The following is a 17,796-nucleotide window of genomic DNA, read 5'->3' on the forward strand; positions in this document are numbered from 1 at the left end:
GCAGCTGTTTCACAATGTAATGCATACTGACATTCTTCCAAAAATGAATTTCTCAAATAATTTCCACTGCTAGGTATTGCAGGTTTTTATAACCAATGCACTTGGTACGGTATGCTGAATTTGACAGCATTCGATTCTCAGCCTTTGTGACACTGCTGAACTAAATCTTAATGAGCACATTTCTTTCTTTTTAAATAAGAATCACACTCAAGTTGCCCCTTAAGTGAAGTCAGTATGGCAACCGTCAGCAAAGATGACATTTCTCGGTATGCTGCAGACGATAAGAATTCCAAAGCAGCACAAAGACATTAAGCAATATTGCAGTAATTGGCTTCATTGGCAACACTGGTCCAGAAGGTGACTTCCACATTGAATTCTGAATCAGTCCAGACCATTTCTAAAACACCTTCTCTGGACTGTAATGAAGAGCAATTGTCCTTTACAGTCTTTCAGCATGCATTAAGTAATAAATTAATAATATCTGTGGTACCACTACACTTGTCTGTTGAACTGCTCATTAAAATCTTTTTGTTTTTAAATATGGCAGACTAAACCAAAATATTAAATGATGAAGGGCGACTAAATGTAGGAAAGTGGGAAACTGTACATATGAGTCGATGCACATGAGAAAATAATAAGAATGCAGCAATAGATAAGCTCATTTCTGCAAATATACCCTGTGGTAGTTCTATTACAGGTGAAACAATGCCTGTAGTAAATGACTATCTTTTGGCTGTCACATGCAGACAAAATTAGTCAGATTATTAAAAATGGCACACAGCTATTTAGTAACCTATTTCACGCAAGTTATTTTAAATTTACTCAGGTTAATGGAGATTCCTTTTTTAATAGAACCTGAAAAGGGCTTTTAAAAAAAGGGATTCTTTAGCTTTAAAGAAAAATCACATCAAAAGCTTTTTCCAAATGCAGGTCGGTCTGCTCTCCTGAACGGAGAGAAACTGGGAACTGTAAATAACGATACACACATATAAAACCGAGCCTGTTTCCAATCACCTCCTTCCTTCAAGCATGGCAGCAATATGCACTTTCATTTACTACAGCATGGAAAACGTTTGCTTAAAAAGCTAAATACCCAGAGTGCTGGAAGCAGGAGATAAGACTGTAGGGCCAGGGAGCCGGAACAGTTCATCGCAGGCTGCTTAAGAAAGAAAAATGCAATAACAAATCCTGGAGAATGTGTCTAACTTCATTTATCAATAGTTACTGTGGTATTTATGCACCATTTCCCCTAACATGGCAAACTAAGCAATTTTTGCAATTTTTTTTTTTTTTTTTTTTTTACACCAAAAGAAGTCAATTAAGGCTGAACAAAACAGCTGTACAAAGAGATTTCTTTTTTGTTCATCCTTTTCTCTCCCATCCCATCTTTAGGGCAATTCATTTATTGCAATGCCTCCTACGCACCTCACTACTGCTTCAAGGTCTCAAACTAATGGCTTCCCAGTAGACTGGCAAGGAGCCGAACAACCGTAGCAAAGATCAAAGTGTTGGTTAGTCTCTGCCTATTGACAGAGACTAGCCCTCAGCGTTTCACTGTGTGGGGCCGGACGATAGGAGTTAGGTCTGGCCCACATGTTAACGCTTTCAGTTACAAGGCAAATATTGTGTAGTAACTACAGCACCTTAAGTGTGATTTAATAGTAAATACATTTAAATTTAGCATGCTTTCAAGAGCAAGTAGTTGGGTTCCGAAAAATCTAGTGCTGTACATCCCCCACATGTTGCTACAGCTGTTTAAATAACGTACCTGTCATTTTTCTTTTCATTGGTAACATCATGACAAGATTTTACACATAACTTTAAAATCTATTTCAAAGCTCTTTTCAAAATGGCTGCTCTAGCACACTGGGGTTTGAGCTCTGTCCTGTAAATCACTGCAGGAAGAACAATTAAAAAAAAAAAAAAAAAAAAAAACACATCCTATGGCGCTTCTGTTTCATAAAACATCATGGATCATTAAAGAGCAGCCATTTTATAATGAGCTTTTAAAGTTATAAATTTAAAAAAGTAGTCAGGATGTTAACAATGAAAAGAAAAATTATAGGTATGTTATTTGAAAAGTTATAGCAACATGTGGGGACGTGTAACTGTGGCGAGTTCCCCGCCCCTGTGCATATGTTTGTGTTTTATGTTTTATGTGGTGTGTTACTGTTGGTGTGTATGTATTTGTGCACAGGGTATATGTATTGGTGTGGGCTATGTAGCACAAATGATTTAAAATGTATAGTTGAATTCAGACATGTGCTGGGATTCAAGTGAGTGATTAATTAGTAATTGAATCCTGGCACAGCTGTATATTTAGATGCACGAAATCACTCACTCTGGGTTGGGTGTTCAGAGTGGAAAACGAGAGAGTCAGGAGGTAAAAATATTAAATACATACAAAATGTTACTCGAGCGAGAGGGCTTGCACGATACTTGTTCTGGTTTGTCTCGTTTGCTTGTCTGTCTATTTATTTTGGCCAATGTGCCGTTTTGCTTTGTACAAGTGTTCTGTTTTGATTAAACTTTTTATTTATAACAAACCAGCAGAGAACTCACTCACCGGTCCTGTCTGTCTACTTCCTGGCCCGACGTCGCCATCAACCATCTTGCCACAAAATCGCTATATTTTTTGGAACCCCGCTGCTAACTCTTTAATATTTCCGAAATAATTCAGAGTGGTTTTTCATGTATCTTTTAAATAAACAAGTCTTTGTTAAGGTGCTTTGACTAAGAGTTCAGGAGCTACTCATCAGTTCTTGTTGCCTGCCACAGACATGACCCAAAGTACAAGAACACTAGATGGCGCTGGTTCTTACACCTATATAAAAAGACTGAAAATGCCAGTCCATTCTATTGCAAGATTTAATTATTGAATTGATCTTCAGCAGTCAATGAAATAATTATGGTTGGTTAAAATTCCTGCTATGGAATTCACTGGAATAGCCAAGTTTCCTCCACCTATGTTAGCATGCACAGTAAATAAGTGGCACCAAATAAAACAGATTTTACTTAAACACACATCCCGTATAATTCATTCTATTCCAAACTTGAAAAACTAGTCTTGCAGTACTTGAGTTAGCTTTTCTGCAATACAAACTCTTATTTTAATATTCCAGTGCAGAAGTAATTTTGATGTTATTAAATTCATTCTACAAAGTAGCAAGATTCCACTTACAGCCACCCTTCTTCAGGCTAGATTAGCAGGGTTTTTTAATAAAATGTAATTGAATTTATTGTGGAATGAAAACACTTCCTTTCCACAGTAAAGTAGCATTTGGTATCAAATCGGCAGCATGCTCACAGTAATTTCTAAAGACTCTGAATGACTCTGAAGCAGCTGCTTGCAAATCACACATTAAGTCTCTTACTAACAGCTTGTAGATGGGGAATCATCATTTTGACTTCATTAGTCCATTTATTAGATAAACTAGATATTGAAAAATGTATAATCGACTTACTCTGCTTCAATTGGTTTACAATCTTTTCAGTGCTGTATGTTTCATTCTTGTTTAGCTACAGGGAGACAGTAAGGCAGCCATAGTAAACAGCAAAGGCAAGTGCTGTAGTTAGAACTGCTTTAAAAATAATTTTAAATGTCTAATGAGCAAAACAACGCATGTCCGTTAGCTTTTTTCTTCAAGAGCTAACAGTAGCTTCAAATTCCATTTTTATTTACCCTTTTTAGTATTGTTGTGTTCATGTGGATTGTTTCTCTTTGCAATGAATACAGATTGTTTTTAATTAACTATTTTTTTAAAGGTGCTTTGAATATTTGGCTTCAAGAACTGCTCTTCAGTTCTAGTTGCATGGTATAGACATATGTAATGTAGGCTAGACTTGCCTGAGTATCTTTATATGATTAAGCACCAAGGCTATAGGACACACCAGCGCATTTCCAGCAATCCAAAGTGGTGAGGTGGACAATGGCCTCACCAGAGTGCAAAAACTAACAGCAAAAGAGACTTAAAAAAGATAGACTGCATGCCCTACCAGACTGCTTGTGAAACTTGATAAAAAATGTATTCTTAAAATGATTAGGTGCCTACAGTCACCTGCCACTAAATACTCTGATCTCATTAGGGTATATATATATATATATATATATATATATATATATATATATATATATATATATATATATATATATATATATATGCACATACTGCATTACTTAAATTTGGCACCGCTGCATTTATTTTAAATTGATCAAAATGACTGCAGAGCTTAAAAAAGAGCGGCCTCTATATAAGGGTAACCTTTATTAATCACACTTTAAACGCTACAATATTTTATTAAATGATTTATGACATTTTAGAAGTATCGTGGTTGCTTATTTTCTGTAAAGCGGTAGCCTACCTGTATGTAACAGTGTGTGTGGCTAACCTACTTTGACTACAGTACATTTATCAGTGACAGTTAGAGAGCCTATTAGATGGGAGTTTGAAGGTCAGGGGAGTACTGTACCATCGAACCAGGAGTGTGTATTGGTTGTTAAGGGGCTGGACAATGCTGGTGTGGCAGTTAAATCCAAGAATGTGACGTAGATGTTTTTCTGCACCAAAAATTACCTCAGAATATCAGTTTGATTTCTATAAAAACTACAATATATCCTACCTCGTTATTTTTTTTTTTTTTAAATTCTCACTGTAACTTGCTTGTTTGTAATTTCTCTGCAAGAGAAACCGAAACTAAATCTTCTCATAGATAGTAAGCACACTGATTTTATTTGTACGGGATTGATTATGGTAATTACAAGTGAACTAAAAACAAAACAGAAAAACCACCTATAAGAACTTCAGAAGGACTGCTGTTCTGTACGTAGTTTACCTTTTTTACCATTTTCTTTCAGAACTGTACTACCATAAAATAAAATGTGCTTACTATGTGTGTGTACATGTGTACATTACGTGCTAGATTGGGGCTCCCATCTCTTCGGGGGCGTTACATGTACATAGTCAGTGTTGCTCAGTCTGTTTACTGAGTGTTTTTTTTGGTAGGGGGAGAAAAAAATACCTTAATGTTTCTTTACTGATAGCAGCGTTTATTCGAGGACGGCCTCTATTATAAAGCTGATATATGACTACGGCGTCATACGAGGGCGTCTTTAATACGAGGGCGGCACCAAATTGAAGTAATACGGTATATATCCTAGATTTTGTATGAAACTGATTGCTCGGATATCAATGGTCTCTGTGACTCCAAATATCTCTTTCCACATGGAAGATTTCAACAGCAGACAGCTTTGCCTGAGCTTGACGTCTAATTACCAGTGCCGTTTTCTCCACTGCCCTATTTCCTTGCATTAAATATTTTTGGTCAACTGATTGTTCTTGTTGACTCACAGGTGGGAATGCATTTGGCAATTATGATGACATTTTCCCCCGGGTTTGCACTATGTACAGTGCGATATTATATGTATTTAAGTCTTTTCCCAGTAGGTAATGCTTGCTCTTTTAGCTAATGTCACGAAGCAGAATCAAGGGCCATTTACGGTGACATTAAAGAGTAAGTAGTGGGGTTTGGTAAAACATAGCGTTGCATGTCCCCACGTGTTGCTGCAACTGTTTCAATAAATGTTTACACTTAGAACTTTAAAGTCTGTTTCAGAGCTCTTTTCAAAATGCCCGCTCTAGTACACTGATTGTGTAAGGATAACACAGGAATAACAATCCATCCATGATGCGGTACGAAATGGAAAAGCCAGAGCACTTTTTATGTTTGTTTTTTTATCGCTCTTCCTGCAGTGATTTAGAGGACAGGTCTGAAACCCCAGTGCATTAGAGCAGCCATTTCGAAAAGAGCTTTGAAAACAGACTTTAAAGTCACCCTGCTGCTCACCCTTTAAGGGCACAACCTTCTACTGAAGAACTGCTTTAGTGGAGATTATTGCTATATTAAACAGAGTTCAGACAGTGTTATTTCAACTTTTTTTTTTTTTTTTTTTTTTTTTTAAATTGATGTACGAAACAGCTGGAAAGAACTTGCTGGGCATTGCATTAGTTAACTGAGTATTGGGCTACTGTGGGCAGCTGGACAGAACTACACTGAACAAATACATAAACGCAACATGTAAAGTGTTGGTCCCATGTTTGAAATAAAAGACCCCAGAAATTTTCCATATGCACAAAAAGCTTATTTCTCTCAAATTTTGTGCAAACATTTGTTTACATCCCTGTTAGTGAGCATTTCTCCTTTGCCAAGATAATCCATCCACCTGACAGGTGTGGCATATCAAGAAGCTGATTAAACAGCATGATCATTATACAGGTGCACCTTGTGCTGGGGACAATAAAAGGCCACTCTAAAATGTGCGGTTTTGTCACACAACACAATGCCACAGATGTCTCAAGTTTTGAGGGAGCGTGCAATTGGCATGCTGACTGTAGGAATGTCCACCAGAGCTGTTGCCAGAGAATTTAATGTTCATTTCTCTACCATAAGCCGCCTCCAATGTCGTTTTAGAGAATTTGGCAGTACGTCCAACCGGCCTCACAACCGCAGACCACGTGTAACCACGCCAGCCCAGGACCTCCACATCCAGCTTCTTCACCTGCGGGATCGTCTGAGACCAGCCACTCGGACAGCTGATGAAATTGTGGGTTTGCACAACCAAAGAATTTCTGCAGAAACTGTCAGAAACCGTCTCAGGGAAGCTCATCTGCGTGCTCGTCATCCTCACCAGGGTCTTGACCTGACTGCAGTTCGACGTCGTAACCGACTTCAGTGGGCAAATGCTCACTTTCGATGACCACTGGCATGATGGAGAAAAGTGCCCTTCACAGATGAATCCCGGTTTCAACTGTACCTGCATGAGGCAAATCGTGGTCACACCAGATGTTGACTGGTTTTCTGTATTTCCAATTTCTAATGAATTTATTTCACTGATTTCCTTATATGAACTGTAACTCAGTTGTATGTTGCGTTTATATTTTTGTTCAGTGTAACTAAATAACTCTGCAAGGTGTGCAGATTATTGCAGAGCGATAAAAGATAATTTAGCAAAAATTACTGCCTCCAAATTTGGGGTGGATATTAGAAGTAAAGTTTGTTCTCCAGAATGGCACATACACGCATAATTTGTTTATGTTTTTTTTTTTTTTTTTTTTATATACATATACATATACATTTTATTTCACATGAAACTTTAATGCAGCAGCATTGGAATATATACATATAACTATATAGTAGGTGCAGCTGGCAGAGTTAAGTTATTCTTCAGACACGTTTAAAGCAAGTCTCATGTCAAGTAAAGGCAGATACATAGAAAAAATGATAATAGCTCAGTATTGGAGCAACAGAACACATATAACTAGCTTGTACATTAACAGTTACTAAAAAGTAAACCGTCAAATAAAATGTTGTATTATTCAGAACCGTGGTTTTCAATCTGTGGTGTGACAGGCTTGCCACTTGTGCAAAGGCAGTTGTTCTTTATGGCGATATGATTCCTCAACCACAATGCTCCCTCAATGGCACCATCGTAATATATCAATCTGTTTGTACCACTGAATCATAGAGACATGAAAACATTATGATGCAGGGCTCCAGGATGCGACTAAAATGGCTGCAAATCAGACAACAAAAAAGTTTTGACAACTGTTTTTTCGGGTTTAGGCACAGAAATGCAGCCTCTCCCTTTAAAAACCAATATTTCTAAATGTGAAATGACGTCAGTCTGTGTATAACAAAACACATATCACATGTTTTGATAAACTGAAGTGTGAGAAGGCTGGTAACAATTTGATTAAATACAAATGCTTGGAAGTGCAGAGCGGTATTAACACCAGCAGAATACAGGAACGCCAGTTTCTTGCAACAGTTGTGATGATGATTAAACTTGAGAGTGCTGTTGTGTAAAAATGTTGCTTCAGATGAACAGTTGCATTTAAGAAATGTAGAACAAGAACAGCGAAAAACAAAAATAGAAATCCACTTAATGTCTGTGACACGTGCCATTAACAAAATGCCCTGAAAACTTAATATAAAGGAAATAATTAATGAAAGACTGCAATGCAGCAAAAATGTCAACAATTAACAAAAAGGGAAGTGAAAAGGTTACTGTAGCAAGCTGAGAAAATATTTTTTTCATCTGTTGTATCTTGTATCCCAGATATAATAGATTTAGTTACACTGTTTACCATCAGGAGTTTACGGCTGATTTAATTACACAGCAGATTCCCCAGTTAGATGATGAGCTGATAATATCTCTTCAGCCAAAGAAGCAGGCCCGATAATTTAGGACATTATCAGAATGAAAAACAATAATGTAGTGTGAGTTTTGTACTAAAGCAGGGTCAGCTGTTGCAGGGAAAACAATGTTTGTTTATCAAAACTGACCATTTTAAGAAGCAGAACACACAGAAATATTTGGGACTGTAAATAGTAAGTGTACTGCTGAGAAAAAAAAACAAAAAAAATAAACGGAATTATAAATGAAATGTACTGCAGCTAACTCGACTAGTAAAAAAAAAAAAAAAAAAAAAACACCTTTCATTAAATTTTCCTCTCAGATTGTAATCAAAATATCTCAATGACATTGTGCTTGTTGTGGTGTATTTAATATCGTTTAAGATTGCACATAGTTACTGGTACACCTGGTGGTTCCTGCTAGAAACACTGGTACTTGAGATAAAAAGGTCGAAAAACACTGACTTAATGTCCATTAACTGGAAAAGATCCTCAAATTTCCAGGCACGGTTGAAAAATAGCATAGGCACACTCTCTTTGTAGATTTGGAAATAAAGGTTTTAGACTGATTGTCATCCCTCACTCTTTGAAATCACTAAAAATAAGCTTGCTTTGAAGAAAGCTCTTCAAAAAGATTGTCACAAGATGTCATTCTGGATGCCACCCTGGCAATGTCAAAAGATGACAACATAAAGAGGGAGGGGGGCTAAATAGAATTAATCTCTTAAGAACTCACATAGACAAACACACAAAACATAGCCCTGACAGCTCTATTCCAACACATTCACTCAAGGGTCACAATTAATAGCCTAGGGGATAGTTTAGACCTTGGGGGCTCGCAGCTGGTCAACAATGATATAAAACTGGGGAAATGCTATAGGGAAAAAGGCATTATTCAATGCAATGCATATAATTTAAAAAACACACACAGACACACACACACACTACAAAAGACCAAAAGACACTCAGAAGCAACAAAGCCGTCTTGATGGAGACTTGTAAAATCAATTTTTTCCACGCAGGTGGAAATGGAGGCAGATAAAACTACTGTAGTGGATTATCATTTCCCCACACAGCGCAGAGAGATGCTCTCCATGGTGCATTTGACCAGTGGAGGAAGGAAGGGCTCTATACTATCAATGGTCTCTAAAAGCTATCTCCAAGGGCTGTTAACATTCTAATATGCCGAAGGCCAAGTTGTACAAATACACCATTTGTGAATTATTTCTTAATGTATTGTATTGTTTTGTAAAACTGGCTAGTGGTACAGAACTATCAAAACACATATAATAATGTAGGAGATAAAACTAAAAGAGACTTCTTTCAGACTTTTTATGTCTGTCAAAGTCTTCATTTGAAGGTTTTTAGCATCAAAGTATTTTTTTTTTTATTCAAAAAATGGCGTTAGCCTGTGTACCTCTATTGCACCAAAACTGCACCATGAACAGGGGCAAGTGAAAACAACTGTAATAGTCTCAGTTGTCCCTTTTGTGTTTATAGAATAAAATTTTTTATGTTTTTCTTGTATAGAGGCTTAGATGTTTTTATGAAAGTTTGTGACTTTTTTTTTTAATTTGTAAACAATTGATTTTAAAATCGGTTCCCCCCCCCCCCCCTCCCCCCACCCCTTCATTTCATATCTTAACTGTCCCCTGATCTATAATCTTTTGTGCTGGAAATCCCAAAAAAATGTACAAGCATAAAAACACAAATTTTAAAAAAGGTTTGTCTGGTCACATATTATTACCAGAAAGAAAAGATCATAAAAAGTATTCCTAGCGCCTGTGAGTTTTTTTTCTAGGCTTCTTGCCTTTCGTTAAGGCTTGTGCTGATGGGAGTCAGTAAATGCTCAGTGGTATATAGGCTTTTATTATCAAAGACATTGCTTTCAGGGGGTCAGCCTGGATTACTTCCATTTTCACAGCTGAATAAAGATGGCTCCTAGAGAGAGCGCTAACAGCCATCAACTCTAACATTTCAAATGACGATAAAAGTTGAGTGATAAAAGAAAATAATAATCTGTAATTGGCCGAAAAAAGCAATAATGGTTTGACTGTGTATTGGCTAGACAAACATGCACTCAGAATAAAGAAAGAAAAAATACCAATAAAATGTAACAGATACAATTTTCGAACTGTACCACTTTGTTTCAAACACTACAGTCTACTGATAATAGTAACACTGGAGAAAGAGGATAGGAGTCGTGCACCCCCCTCCCCACCTGCACTGAATCACTCAGCATTGGTCAACTTAGTAGGGAATAGCAGAGCTACCTAATGTATTCTTTCACTTGTTTAAATTCACTATGCATCAAATTTGTATTAATCCCAGATGGCTGTGTTTCCGAAAGGATAAGCACTGCTGCTACCTAAGAATTATTCCTCTCTCTTCCTGTATGCTAGCTCATTTATTTTTCGGCAAGGGAATATTACTTTAAATATTACATTTAATTTAAAACAGTTGACAGAAAGAGAGTGTGTGAGAGAGAGAGAGAAGGAATTACAAAATGAATTAGATAACTGTCACAGTTTATAGTCCATAATCGATATCTGAACATTTCGTCCAACCTTAAAATTCAGTTAAGCACACGTTTGAGTCATTACCAAGTTTGTTGCAAACTGCACTACAAGGTTGTTAAATGTCAAATCATCCAGGCAATTACACATACCCACTCAACTAGGCAACATAGACTTTCAATTCTTGACAAAGCTGAATATCACATTGCAGTTTCTTCTGCCAGAAACTTGTCAGGAAAACAAAACTCCTATACAACATTAAGCTTTTTGCTGTTCAAGCCTATGATGCTTACCTACTGCTTCGAAAACCCTGCAAATAATTCCTAGGTAAAAGTTTAAAGGCTACTTAAACCTAACATTACCAGGATAAAATGCCTTCGCCATGCAAGAGAATGTAACCCCACATGGAAATGATATACTAATCCCAATGAGTTCTTCCTGGTTTAATAATGAAGAATGTATTATAGAAGCCCATGCTCAGTGATGCATGTGGAGACGTCACAACAGGCCCTGCTCTCTGCACTCAGGACATACTCTGAAACACCAGGGAACTGCATCGTGATCACATGGGTCGGCGATCACCATGTGCGATTCTTCTCGCATCAACAACGTGCCCACTGTGCCCAAAGCTGTTGCGTTTGTTTGCCAGCACTGCTGGACAGGAAGGAGGGCCAACAGTGTTGGCAAATGGAGGGTCGTGGCCGACAGCGCTCAGTTAAGCAGCTGCTGTGCTTTTGTGCGAGTGGGGAAAGGCAACTACCTGTATCTGTTTCATGTAAAATATCTGTGTTGTATTTGAAAGAAAAAAAATCAATCGCTGCAGTCCAGTACCCCACAATAATATTTCTCTGAGTCTGTTAACTAGAGGCCTCAAGTTACTATTTTTTAATGCTGGCACAAAAAGGGGAACCACAAACAGAAATTAAATGAGTACATAGCTCTTTACTTTTTCATATTTCTCCCTTACTATTTTCTGAGTGGCTCTGTTGCTCCAATGTTGAGTTTTGTAGCATTTTCTGTAAATCTGTCTTTACCTGACTTTGAGTTTGAACATCCTAAGTACAAGACTCAATAGCCTTCCTCACTTCATTCAAATCATGAGCCAATGTAACCTTTTAACTGTCAGCAACACCTCTCTCTGTATACAGTACGTAGAGTAGGTTGGGCAAGCAGAGTTGAAACATTGCTTTGTCACATAATTTGAATGGAACAAGGAAGTCTCGGCACTTTGTATACTCCAGTTAAAGGCAGATTTACAGAAAAATTGTATATGGGAGCAATAGAACATTGCACCACTCAGAATGATTCCAAACACCATAACATAGTAAGAGAATTGTAAAAACAAGCAATGGAAATGAGACCCAAAGCTGCTTGTTCTTTAATATTATTAATCAAGTCAGAAGGCAAATCATCTTCTAGCCATTGCTGAATGAGAAAATACAAAGAATGTGGGTATCTCCTTCTCTTTCTTTTAAACCTGTTTTGTCTGGAGAAATCTGACTTGAAGTTATTTTAGCAAGAACAGGAGTGTGATAAACCTCTTCTGGATCCTTTTCAAGTTGGACTGCCTTGTTGGGTGCAAGTAGGACTTGGCTGTGAGATCACAAATCCGACTGGTACCAGGCTACTACCCAGCCTAGATTGACCGCTCTCCAGTTTCTGGATTATATAACCCCCTGACGATACAATGGCAAGTCCCTTACCTTCTTCTCCAGGTGTGCCAGCTGCTCTTTATAAAAGGCGTCCAGATGTTTTAGATCAGCTTCTTTTCTCTCCAGCTGTTTCGCCTGTGACAGAGAAGAAAGGAAGATGGATGGAATAAAAGGGGCTAGGATTTGGAGGAAATCTTGCTGCAGAGGCTTTATCCGCCAGGTGTTGCCAGATACTCATCACAGCCCTTCCTAAGCCAGAGAGCTAGGACCAAGCAATCATTTAAAAAAAAAAAAACAACTCCTCAGAGACACAGAGCTACCTCACAGACCTACCAGATAATATCGTGTCTGCTGCATTATCTATCGGCGCATCTCTGTTCCCTGACACATGCTGATGCAGCAGAGGATGAAGTGCTTTATTTCTTGTATCTGGGTGAAACTGCCAGCTTAAGAAAAGTGTGTGCCTGGTAATGGCTTTCCAGTTTGGAAGTGAATAAAAATGAGCAAGAGATTATGTAATAAGACAGCAGTAAATCATCACTTTTAAAAATATAAAAAAGCAAGGATAACAAATTCGAGATATCCTCGAATGCGTTTCTCCTAGGGCGTGATTTAAGTTAATCTGTTATGTGTCTCCACCGCATAACAGATGCCATTTCATATAGTTTGACGAGAGAAGCCTTATAAGAGACTCCCTGCCCTATCATCCTAATCTATTATAAATCATAAAAACAAAGAGTTTAACTAAAAAATAGTGCTGTCTGTTCTAGAACAAGATGACTAATCGCAATTCAGAAATCATGGATAAGCAGGTGATCATAATCTAGATTCTAAGAACCTCAAGGTTTTGTGGTAAAGAATGTTGTTGGCAAGTTTTGTAACATTTCGATGAGTGGTTCTACATATTTAATTTGAAATGTTTTTACTGTTACATTGAGTTCAAGGAGTTCCTATATCATTGAGGTCTGATATCACAAATGGGTTATGAAAAATGTGCTTTGAAGAAGCAGATTCATGTTTATAAAAACATAAGCTCCCCATACATCACAAAAATTAAAAATGATAACGGTTCAGCCCTACTTTGAAGTAGATTCAAAGTCGAAAAAAAAAAAAATTAAAATAAAATAAAATAAAATCACACATTCAAAAAGGACACAGTAACATTTAGCTAGAAAAGCCTCAACACCACACCACTCCCACCCCCCACAAACTCCCCTGCTTAGAGCAATCAAGAATCAGAAATGTACTGCCGGCAAAGCTGGGACACCAACTCACAATCTGCCTAATAAATGCAAGCCTCCTTTGAGACTGCTGTTTAGCTGGTCCAAAATCAAAAAAATAAATTAGAAAGTACACTGACTGCTCGTACAGGTCCCTTTCTTTCTCCAAGAATATAAAACTCATTTTGAAGATTAACAATGACTTTAATGTCAATGTGCCACCACGTCCCTGCCTAAAATCGGCAGGACTTCTCATACCACTATATTACCACTTTCTGGTGTCTTTAATCTTATGCTTTTCAAGTAATAAAAAAAATTAAATAAAAAAAACAAAAAAAACATAGCGTTTAACACCAGGTCTGCAAACCAATACAGTTCTTAAGAGGGCTTATCTTGATGCACAGGGTGCAGAGAGTATAAAATGTTAAATAACAGTTTTAAAGAGAATTTATTCACAAGACAGATTTGTATTAACGTAATGAAATTACTGGGACCATAGGTTTTTAAGTAAGCTCTCTTTCTCTTTTGTCTCTAGTTTGTGTCAGTCACACATATCTGCCCTCTGTAACTGAAACTTAATTTCAACAAATATATCTGGTTAAGGACAGAACATAGTTCGTATCACAAGAATTTCAGCAAACCAAGTGCATTTCACATTGGAAACTGATAATATGTATGCAATTAACGGTAAATCGAAACCATTACGTTTTCAGTTATGGGCTATCAGGATAGTCAAGATCATCTTTAACCCTGTTTAAACTCCCATTAAATGTGACTCTCTCACTAGTTAGGATTTTCTTCTCACTGGCTTTTAAAAATAAAGCCATACAATGGTTTTCTTCCACCCTTTCCCTTGCCAAATTAAATTACGTGGAACTTGACACCCAGAATCTCCTAATGGACAAATCAGGGCAAGATGGCTTCATACTGAAAGAGAGGAACAAAGTAGTCTATAATTCTTCAATACAAATGCGAAACTAAAAGTATACACACTGTTGCAATAATCAATAATACTTAATTAACTACTGCCTAATACAAGTTTACCATAGTAAAAGTATACATACATAAAATTACATGGCACAATATGGTAAACTATGGTAAATGCATTATATAAAAATGGGAAAAGCACAGGTAAGCTGCTAAATTACTGTGGGCTATTGTTGCAATAATTTGCAGAATTCATGTATTCTCTATGGACCTTTAAGGTTGTGTGGCACAAGCAAATTGGTATTAATCACTTCAGCCAGTCCAAAACAACCCGATCAATTAATCAAATATTTATTTAATCAGGTTAAAATAAAAGATTAAGAGAAGTTTCTCATTTATTGTACAAATACACATATTGTACAAATAATAGTTTCTTAACCCCATTATTGAGACAGAAATTCTTTGAAAATAAGCAATAAATAAACTATATCAATAAAAAACATCTAAATATGGTCTCCATATTTAGAACCTTTTATCAGAATATGCACAGCTGAATTTACTACTTGATCACGAGCCCTACAAACTTATGCTGGAGTTTTCAGTTTCATTACACTGTTGATTACATGTTAATTAGTGAATAAAATCACTTTATGCTTCTTCACTTGTGTTTGTAGCTTACAAAATCATTGCATACATTGTTTCCAGCTGTGCACCTCTATTCGCTATATTGGTCTCAAATTTGCAGTTTTGAAAGTAGCATTATGTTACTATAACATGGGTATCTGGAACTACACTAAGTTCAGGTTATCTGTGTGCAAAGCATGCCTTCAGAAAGTGTTGCTGTTCCTTGGTCACCTGGAGAGTGACATTGCACCGACTCAACACCTTCTCTATAGTCATTAGCCAACCAGCTGCTTCCCCTACTGACTGACAGCGGGCTTTCAGTCAGTAACACGCTATGACTTTTGTTGCAGAAACTAAATGACTTTAAAAGTAGACTTCATGAGAGCTTTCTTCAACCTTGTATCCATCATCACAATTTAAAATACAAGCTTGATACAACGCAAGTTTCTTTCAAAACTGAAGATTGTAGATTTATGTTGGACGCGCATTTGTACGTTGGACTTCTTATATTGTTAGCTGTAGCACATTACTCCAGTCACTAAACTAGATACAAGGTGGGAAGATAGCTGAATGTGGTCAAAAACATTCCCTAAGGGAATTGTGATGCATAGCTGCTATTATAGAAAGTTGTACACTGGATTTTACTGACGCAGTCAACCGGGACAGCAGGACCCCAGAAGAGCATAGGTTTTCAATACTGGAGAACACTGGCACATATCACTGCTCTGCATATATGTACTGTGATCAGAACCTTATTTAAGCTATTATTGGTCCATAAAGGAACCAACATCAGCCGCACACAGATGATATGCAATTTTCTAGTTGAATACCCTTAAACATGTTAGAAATGCTATATAACTGTGCAGATAGTGATTGGAATGCACAATGAAAACATGACATTTAAATAAAAAGACAAGTAAGATTAACAGCAAACGGCCAGGCTTACCCAAGCATCCAAATCTGCAGGCTGGGAGTGATAGAAAGAGAAAAATCAGTATATTCCAAAAAAAAAAAAAAAAAAAAAAAAAAAAAAAAAAAAAAGATTACTTGAGCCAGGCTTCTAATACAGGTTAGAATGCAGAACTGATTTTTGTAATGATAAAAAAAAAAATTAAAACAATGGTTTATTTTTCCATCACTAATGAGACAGTATTCCCATTCTTTTGTTTAATAAACAGCGAGACATATTGAAATGTTAAGGAAAATCAACAGGCATACTGTAGCAGCCATCCATGTCGATATGCAATACAAGAAAAAGGTGACTGTAAAAACCAACATCTGTAACTGTGTGTGCGAGTCTCTTTAGTGTGTTTGTTTCTTTTTGAAAAGTAATGCCAGGTCAGTAACTGTTTAAATATTATATTACATTTACAGTAGGTCTGCCACTGTTCAGTAGAATACACCCCAAAGAGTTTTAAAAGCATGTTATTGCTGCAGTTCTAACAACCTTTTATTACAAAACCTTGCTATGTAGTGGCATCAAACATGAAATATTAACCAAATCTATGCCAGCTCTGGAAATGAACTATATCTTTTAAACTATCGCTGACTCTGCTTTTGAGGCTGTAGGAAGAATGGCTTTTTGTTTGGTCCTTTGTTTGTTGTTTACAGATCCAGACATCCAGCTACTGTGTAGTACATCAGTGTTGGAGCGTGTCACGGATAGCTCTGTGGTGACATCAGGACAGGAAGTAGACAGACAACAGTGCTGGGGTATGTAAGCGCTGCTGCATGTTTAATAATAAATAAACAGATTAAAAAATTGAACAAAACACACAATAGCCAAAATAATGAACAATAAAAAACATTGTGTTTTTACACACCAAATAATGCCTCTAAATCATCTAAAAGATGACACCCGGCCCCTATTTTAAGTCTCTGGAGAAAGGTGGTGTTCTAGTAAACATTATATTCATTGTTGATTACACACGGCTTCATCGTTTTCTCTTAGCAATACAAGGCATGTCAAGGTTTCTTGATGCATTGGTGAAGGCTCTCGTCAGGAGTACTGAAAGGTTAATGGAGATTCCAAAGAAAAAGTGCTGTATTGTACTTGCACATAAATATACTGCATAGGCAGTGCCCGTTTACAGAGAGAGGAGGGATAATAAGGTAGTTATATGGCATGCCATCTGTTTAACCTCTCCTCCCTTCTCTGCTCAAAGATGTTATGCCATTTACATTCCATTTCTGCCACCTTTAAGTGGCCTCACTTCATTACACCCATCTCCGGGAAAATAAATGACAGTAACTCCACACCCAGACCCATGGAGCACAAAATTAGAGGCATTTAAATACAAATAAAAAGAAAATACAAATCGCCATTAGTCACGACTGGAAATCTGTAGAAAGTGAAATTTTATCTTGGCTGAATGGTGTTAAAAACAGCAGTGACAGAATGCATCAAGGCTTGTTCTACAAGGTCCTCTAAAAAATGAGTAAGAAAAAAATCTGTCAGTTTCTCAGTGTACTCATTGTGCAAATCTACCAGGGTCTTTTCTGATGGGATTGGTCCAATTTCAACTGGAGCGTATTAGTTTAGCAACAGGGCTCTGTTGCTTCAATAATGAGTACCAGTATTCTCCAAATCTGTCTCTACCTGACTTTTAGCTTGTCTGGAGAATCAGAAGTCCTGAGACAAACAGCCTTCCTCATTCCACTGAA

The 17,796-nt window shown here is 37.1% G+C and overlaps 1 protein-coding gene across 2 annotated transcripts in view; it reads right to left on the bottom strand.

Annotated features, from left to right (window-relative positions):
- The window catches only part of LOC121329358 (MICOS complex subunit mic25a-like), a 109,320-nt gene that overhangs the window by 69,151 nt on the left and 22,373 nt on the right, over positions 1-17,796 (bottom strand). The window contains exons 5-6 of one of the 2 annotated variants that reach the window (XM_041274927.1): positions 16,079-16,099; positions 12,413-12,496 (exon numbers count right to left, since the gene is read on the bottom strand). In XM_041274927.1, the coding sequence (XP_041130861.1) occupies positions 12,413-12,496; positions 16,079-16,099 (105 nt within the window). The remainder of the gene's footprint in view (positions 1-12,412; positions 12,497-16,078; positions 16,100-17,796) is intronic. The other variant, XM_041274928.1, reaches the window with a different exon arrangement.

The sequence above is a fragment of the Polyodon spathula genome, chromosome 16 (assembly GCF_017654505.1).
Source record: "Polyodon spathula isolate WHYD16114869_AA chromosome 16, ASM1765450v1, whole genome shotgun sequence".
In the NCBI taxonomy this organism is placed as follows: domain Eukaryota; kingdom Metazoa; phylum Chordata; class Actinopteri; order Acipenseriformes; family Polyodontidae; genus Polyodon; species Polyodon spathula.